Source organism: Cervus canadensis, chromosome 30, assembly GCF_019320065.1.
Source record: "Cervus canadensis isolate Bull #8, Minnesota chromosome 30, ASM1932006v1, whole genome shotgun sequence".
NCBI classification, from domain to species: domain Eukaryota; kingdom Metazoa; phylum Chordata; class Mammalia; order Artiodactyla; family Cervidae; genus Cervus; species Cervus canadensis.
In genome coordinates this window covers 38,779,222-38,786,990 of record NC_057415.1, presented here as the reverse complement: position 1 = coordinate 38,786,990, position 7,769 = coordinate 38,779,222, and the positions used below count along the sequence as shown (strand labels likewise).

The 7,769-nt window shown below is 47.0% G+C and overlaps 1 protein-coding gene across 1 annotated transcript; it reads left to right on the top strand.

Annotated features, from left to right (window-relative positions):
• The first annotated feature begins 290 nt into the window (after positions 1-290).
• On the top strand, positions 291-1,715 carry LOC122432056 (telomere length and silencing protein 1 homolog). Its single transcript, XM_043453777.1, has 2 exons — positions 291-478; positions 734-1,715. The coding sequence occupies exons 1-2, from the start codon at positions 336-338 to the stop codon at positions 1,458-1,460; spliced, it is 870 nt and encodes a 289-aa protein (XP_043309712.1). The 5' UTR covers positions 291-335; the 3' UTR covers positions 1,461-1,715.
• The last annotated feature ends 6,054 nt before the right edge of the window (positions 1,716-7,769 follow it).

Genomic DNA, 7,769 nt, shown 5'->3' with positions numbered 1-7,769 from the left:
TAATTATGCACTTTGGGTTCCAAATGAATGAGTCTGTGATAGTCACTTTAATAATGCCATAAGATATACACGGTAACTTTACAAATAATTAAAGAAAGATGTCCTCTATTTTCTTTCTGATTTGCTGTTTTCTGATAGCAGATCAAAAATTACTTTACCCTAAATGTCTTTCTACTAATATTAATATCACAATGACACAGCCCTCTATTTTATGCTGTGGTTTTAAATATAAGATCTTAGTCAATTTTATTTTGCAGAGGTCATGAAATTTAAAAACATTTCAGAGATCTCGGCGCAGAGGCTCGGCGGCTCTAGACCGCGGGGCCGGTGCAACTATGCCGGTCACCGGGAAGACTTTCCGCCGGCGCCGCGCCGACTCGGAGTCGGAGGAAGATGAGCAGGACTCAGAGGAGGTTCGATTAAAACTGGAAGAGACCCGAGAGGTGCAGAACTTGAGGAAGAGGCCCAACGGGGTGAGGACATGCCCTGAGCCTTGTGGTCCTGAAGTTTGCTCCAGCGCTACCATGGGCTTGCCTGATAGCTCAGCTGGTAAAGAATCTGCCTGCAATGAAGGAGACCCCGGTTCGATTCTTGGGTCTGGAAGATCCACTGGAGAAGGGATAGGCTACCCACTCCAGTATTCTGGCCTGCAGAATTCCATGGACTATATAGTCCATGGGATCGAAAAGACTCAGACACGACTGAGCAAGTTTCACTTCTTCCAGAGCTACAGTGCTGTTGCCCTGCTGGTGGGAGAGAAAGTACAAGAAGAGACCACTCTAGTGGATGATCCCTTTCAGATGAAGACAGGCGGGATGGTGGACATGAAGAAACTAAAGGAAAGGGGCAAAGATAAGATCAGCGAAGAGGAAGACCTCCATCTGGGGACATCATTTTCCGCAGAAACCAACCGAAGGGACGAGGATGCCGACATGATGAAGTACATTGAGACAGAGCTGAAGAAGCGGAAAGGGATCGTGGAACACGAGGAACAGAAAGTCAAGCCAAAGAATGCAGAGGATTGCCTTTATGAGCTGCCGGAAAACATCCGGGTTTCCTCAGCAAAGAAGACGGAGGAGATGCTCTCCAACCAGATGCTGAGTGGCATCCCCGAGGTGGACCTCGGCATCGATGCGAAAATAAAAAACATCATTTCCACGGAGGACGCCAAGGCCCGTCTGCTGGCTGAGCAGCAGAACAAGAAGAAAGACAGCGAGACCTCGTTCGTGCCCACCAACATGGCGGTGAACTACGTGCAGCACAACCGCTTTTACCATGAGGAGCTCAACGCTCCCATACGGAGAAACAAAGAGGAGCCCAAAGCCCGACCCTTGCGCGTGGGGGACACAGAGAAGCCGGAGCCTGAGCGGTCCCCTCCCAACCGCAAGCGTCCTGCTAATGAGAAGGCCACGGATGATTATCATTACGAGAAGTTCAAGAAGATGAACAGGCGGTACTGAGGGAGGCTAAATGGGGAGAGTTGCAGCATGGGATATAAATACTGTTGTCCACTCCCTTTATCCCCATGATAAAAGATTTCCTGGACAGAAGCCTGCTCATTGGCTAGCAGATGGCTCCCAAAACAGACTCTATCAGTCCTGCTGCTTACCTGTGGGATTTTCAGGCATTGAATTTGTAACCTTTTGAAACAATGTGTAGTTTTCCTATTTGGGGGCAAACTAGTCTTGTGAGCATTATTAAATCTTGTTTGTAAATATGTTGACTTTCTCTTAGTACTTGCCCTGGGTCAGGAGGAAACAGCTCTGTGTTTCAGAGTGAGATAATATCCTTTCGATTGGGCTTTTATTATAATATATGCAGTCATTGTCTCTTGCTTTCAAATATCTAGAGTGAGATTCAGAAATGCTTCCTTCACTGTTTACAGTGGATCCAGCTGAAAGAAAAATCTAGACGATCAAAGGAACACTAGTATTTTCTGACTTTTACAGTTATGTTTCTTTTCATTAAAGAAAGAAAAAGTAATTTCTATCATTTTAAGCATTTAAATATTAAACATGAAATGGAAAAAAAAAAAATAAATAAAAACATTTCAGGATATTCCACAGACTTCCAGGATCAGAATAAGTTTTTTAGGGAAAAAAATGCAGAAGGGGAGAGGAGAAGATGGGCCTCTGTTCACTGATGTGAGTTAATGTTTTGACTTGATTCATTTAACAAATGCTAAAAAGATTTTGTAAGAGAAGGACTCTGAAAGAGGTGTGAAGTAATTCCGGATAAGTGAAGACTAGTCCACAAGAAGGATGAAACCTCAAAACTGTACTTTGTAAACAAGCCGTCTCTGCAGGTCTGAGTGATAATCATCAAACTTCCCTGATACGTGTATAAAGCTGAGATCTGCCAAATTTTGTTTACTTTAAGAAAAATAAGTAATATTAACCTCATGAAAATTTAAACTTTGCTTGTATTAATTTGATTTCGATTAATGACAGTGCAAACACTTGGTTAATTTTTATGTAAAGAGAATTTCTGAAAACATCTCAGTAACAGATGATGGGGTTGAATACCCCCCAAACCCAGTGGCTCAGATGGTTAACAATCTGCCTGCAATGCAGGATTCCTGGGTTGGGAGGATTCCCTGGAGAAAGGAATGGTAACCCACTGCAGTATTCTTGCCTAGAGAATTCCATGAACAGAGAACCTGGTGGGTTACAGTCCATGGGGTCACAAAGAGTCGGACATGACTAAGCAACTAACTCTTTTCACTTTTTCATACCCCCAACCAAGCCATGTATATGTCATTACCCAGTGCTGGAGCTAGAATACACTTCTGGTAGGGAAAACCATATAAAATGTAAAAATATGATTCCCCTCCTCCAAAAAGAAGAGATAATAAGAACAGAGCAACCTTATAGCCAAGAGTTAATCCTATGGTGATTCACAGAGTGTAGAACACCGGGAGAAACCCAAGATCTTTAGGGGTAGGGTTGATGTAGGAGTAAACTACTCAATTTGATATCCTCACTGGAAATGCCTAGACAGGCAGAACACCATTCCCTACTTTGACTTTCTAAACTATATACTAATAGAGTAATATCAGTTAATATTTATTCAGTACTTACTACATATCAATGACTGTTCTAAGTCCTTTATAAATGTTAATACTTTTTTTTCTCTTACAATAACCAATGCAGTATTATCATCCCCATGTACAGATGAGAAAACTGGGGCAGAGAGAGGTTAAGTCACTTGCCCAAGTTTACACAGCAAATAAGTGGCAGACCCAGGATTTTAGCCATGGAGTTTGGTTGCACATGCACTCTGAGTATAATTTGCTACCTCTGTAGACACAAAGTAACCAGTGAAGGCCCATTTCTTATATACTTCTGATGTTTCAAATGCAAAGTGTTTGTAATAGGTACTTAGGAGTTGCAAACTCCTAGCCCAGAGACACTGCCTCTCACTTGACTATGATTCAGTGATGAAGCCCATATGTATATATGTGTGTGTGTGTATATATATATACAGTTAGATCAACACAAAGCAAATTGTAGTAAATTCTATGATGGCTGTGCCTACAAAGAGTATAAATAAAACAATAAAGGACGACATGTTCTAACTGGACAATCTAGAAATACCATACGACAATGGGATGGGCATTCCAGACTCAGAAGCATAGAAGTTCATGTGGACTGCTGCTGCTGCTGCTAAGTCGCTTCAGTCGTGTCCGACTCTGTGTGACCCCATAGACGGCAGCCCACCAGGCTCCCCGTCTCTGGTATTCTCAAGGCAAGAACGCTGGAGTGGGTTGCCATTTCCTTCTCCAACGCATGAAAGTGAAAGTGAAATTGCTCAGTCGTGTCCGACTCTTAGCCAGCCCATGGACTGCAGCCCACCAGGCTCCTCCGTCCATGGGATTTTCCAGCCAGGAGTACTGGAGCGGGTTGCCATTGCCTTCTCCGTCATGTGGACTAGGAACTCCTAACTAGCCGTGCTCCTACCTAGCTCCCTAAACCAGCTTCATCATCCAGAAGACTCAAAGGAGTGGATGAGAAAATATACATTTAAAAACATTAGACACTGCTTTGCAGTCATTAAGATTTAGGAACAATTGCCATTGCCGTTCACAGCTTAAGTGGCATCACTTCCTTTTCTTCCAATGTGAAATGACTACTAAACTCAGACCTCACAAAAAGGTTGAATATCAGATGTGATATCATATGTCAAGTGCCAAGCCCAATGTCTGTAACACAGCAGATGCTCAGTAAGGTCCCTGCCTCCATTTCCGGTTTTGAAAGACAAACCCAAGTGGCTCCTGTCATGGTGTTCCCTCCACTTGAGGAGCTGCTGGCCTGCCTGGGGTGGGAGTGAGAAAGCTCTCACTCCTGGCAACAGAGTAGATGAGGCAGCAGCAACCCCAGGATTTCTGCGGAGGAGCCACAATTCAATTAGTGATGGAGTAAGGAAGGAACTGTAGTGCCGGAGAAGACTTGAGAGTCCTCGGACTGCAAGGAGGTCAAACCAGTCAATCCCAAAGGATATCAACCCTGAGTATTCATTGGAAGAACTGATGCTGAAGCTCCAATACTTTGGCCACCTGATGCACAGAGCCAACTCATTGGAAAACACCATGATGCTGGGGAAAATAGAAGGCAAAAGAAGAAGAGGGCATCAGAGGATGAGATGGTTGGATGACATCATCGACTCAGTGGACATGAACTTGGGCAAACTCTGGGAGATAGTGAGGGGCAGGGAGGCCTGGCATGCTGCAGTCCATGGGGTCTAAAAGAGTCGGACATGAAAGCGACTGAACAACAACAGCAAAGGAAGGATTTGTCTTGAGGCTGTGTTCATGCGTTGAACACATCATGACGACTTAGGCCCTCCTGCCTCAAAGGATTGCCCATAAACCAGCAATATCAGTATTACCAGGGGGCTTGTAAGAAATGCAGAATCTCAGGTCTCACTCTGGATCTACCGAATGAAAAATTGCATTTTAATGAAATAACCAGTTGAGTTGTGTATGCACATAAAAAATAAACAAACCCTGGATTAGTCTACATATAAAAGGCATGGCTTCAAAGGGCATGGTTAGAGATTACCACCCCTGCCCCAGACAGTCATCCCTGGACACCAACTCCGTGAGAAGACGCTACAACCACCACAGTTAAGAGGGGAGGGAAGGGTCCTTGGCTAAGAGGAGACTCTGCCTTGGGCCCGCCGGTGTAATAAACTGCACTCCACTATCTGCATTGTCCTTCTGAGTGAGTTTGTTTCCCAGAAAGCGTGGCTATAACATTTGGTGCGTTGGCCGGGAAACTCCTCACTTTGAGGAGACAGGTCTCATTTGGGGCCACCCCGAGGCTTTGTAGCTTGAATCTCCTAGAGGGGGGAAGGCGCCTCGCCCCTCTGGAAGGATTCTGCTTCTCAACGCCCGGACCTTTCACGTCAGCAGGTAGTGGACGGCAGCAGGGGAACTGAGCGCCCAGGTGAGGAGGAGCCCACCCGGCAGGGTGGAAGAGGGGGCCTGATCACCCCCCTGGGAGGGACTAGAAGGAGCGGGGACCCACAGGAGCCTGGGATAGGCAGGCGGCGATTGCTTGGTACACAGGTCGACCAGCGTGCTAGGGTTTAGGAAGGAAATTTGTGAAGGTCATTTAGGAGGTGTGTCCACGCCGTCTCGGGGAAAATTATTACCAAGCGATCGCCAGGGGATTTTTAGGATAGGAAACTGGTCCTTGTATGCTCGTATTCTGCCCTCCCCCAGGAGGTGTCCTGTCTGCTGTGAAATTCTTGACCCCTTCGGAATTGTTAGGCTAGAAGGAGGGGGATACAGAAGTGAGTATGAATTGGCTTTTCCGGAGATGGCCTGGGACATGAGATATTTAACCCATCTGTGTTTTCATCCGCACCTGATCAAGCCCACCAAGGCAGAATGGACTTTAAGAGAGAAACAGTCTTGGACCATGTGATGTTCTGGTTCAGCTGTGCTGACCAGCAGGTGAAGACACGCTGATCCCCCTTCTCCCTCTGGGGTCTGGCAGGTAAGGCTCTTCTCGCCCCAATTAGGAAGGAGGCAGAATGGCAATTTAAGTGTCACTGAGTGGAAATATCAGAAGTACATAAGGTACTGAGAACTTCGTAGACAGAACAAAAAGGAAAAGTAGAAGAAGGTCCGAGAAGGTAAGCAAGATGGGGGAAATTGAATCTAAGGCAACTGTATTGGAGTGCATGATTAAAAATTTAAAGAAGGAATTAGGAGGAGACTATGGGGTGAAGATGAAGCCTAACTGCCTCCACATACTCTGTGAGGTCGAATGGACCCCTATGGGAGCAGGATGGCCACCAGAGAACACCGTGAACTTAAAAATAGTGGAAGCAATCTATACAGTAGTCACAGGAGAGCCAGGACACCTGGATCTATATCCATCTATTGACTCATGGCTAGGGTTAGCTTGAGACCCTCCTACTTGGACAAGGTTCTGTATCCAGAAGGGAAAGGGAAAAATATTAATGGCACAAAAATTGACTGATGATAAAAAAGGAAATTCTACAGGATTTGGACGGGGATGACCTGACCCCTCCCCCATGCTGGATAATGACACGCCTGCCTCCCAGTGCTTCACCAGGACTGGAGGCCGCCTTAATGCCCGATCCAGGGCCAGGTGAAGTTTCTGCAACAGCCACTGCTCCTCCGCCAGCTTTCCCGGAGTTCGTAGAGCCGCCGTTTGGGCAGGCTCTGATCCCGGTGACAGAAGCCTCTGGGCAACACTTCCAGGATCCGGCTCCAACCGAACCGCCCAAGCTATACCCGCCTCTCCCGGTGAGTACTGACAAGAGGGGGAGGGAGATGTTGGAATTAAGCAGAGACTGCGCTTTGCCAGAGAGCCGGAGGGAATAAAAGAGAACAGACAAGAGACTTGCTGCTCGGGAAAAGTCTATCTCGGGCCCTCCGGAAAACCTCATCTGCCCCAGGGACAGGACAGTCCTTCAGCCGGTCCCAAGGGAGGCCCTGGGCCCATTACAGCCAAACCAGTGTGCCCGGCGCAGAGCTTTTGGTCACTGGAAGAGTGAATGCCCTAAGGCAAGGAAGGAAGAGGAAGCTCCCTCAGTTGTGGGGCTTGCTGACCTGGAAATTAACTAGGGCTGCCAGGGCTCAGAGATATCAGGTCCCTGAGAGCCCATGGTAACCGTAAAAGTGGGGGACCAAAACATTGACTTCATGGTGGATACAGGAGCAGAACTGTCGGTAGTAACAAAACCTGTGGCACCACTGTCCAAAAAGACTACCGCTGTAACTGGGGTATTGGGAGAAGAGATGACTAAATCGTTTTGCCAGCCCAGAAAATGTCAGATGGGGGGGGGGGGCACCAAGTGACATTCCTGAGTGCCCAGTACCCCTGTTGGGAAGAGACTTACTCTACAAACTAGGAGCACAAGTGACTTTCTCTCCTGAGGAGAGGCCCACCTTCTGGACGGACTCTATGACTTATTTGCCCTCTCTCTCAATATGAGTGGAGGTTGCATGAGCCTCTGAAGGCAGAACCGGGTGGGCCAGAAGAGCATGAGGGAGCTAACTCAATTATTCCCTGAGGTCTGGGTGGAAGACAACCCCCCCTCCCCCCAGGCTGGCTAAACATCACGCCCCAGTGATAATGGAACTCAAACCAGGCACCATCCTGGTTAGAAAGCGCCAGTACCCGCTATGGATGGAGGCCTGAACTGGCATATTGCCCCACATCAATAGATTGAAACAAGCAGGCCTTCTAGTAGAGTGCCAGTGGGCTTGGAATACGCCGATCCTGCCAGTC

Excerpts from the sequence above, each read along its gene's own strand:
- LOC122432056 (XM_043453777.1), top strand. The coding sequence starts at position 336 with ATGCCGGTCACCGGGAAGACTTTCCGCCGGCGCCGCGCCGACTCGGAG. Across the intron at positions 479-733 it reads AAGAGGCCCAACGGGGTGAG|TGCTGTTGCCCTGCTGGTGG; the intron begins GACATGCCCTGA and ends CCAGAGCTACAG.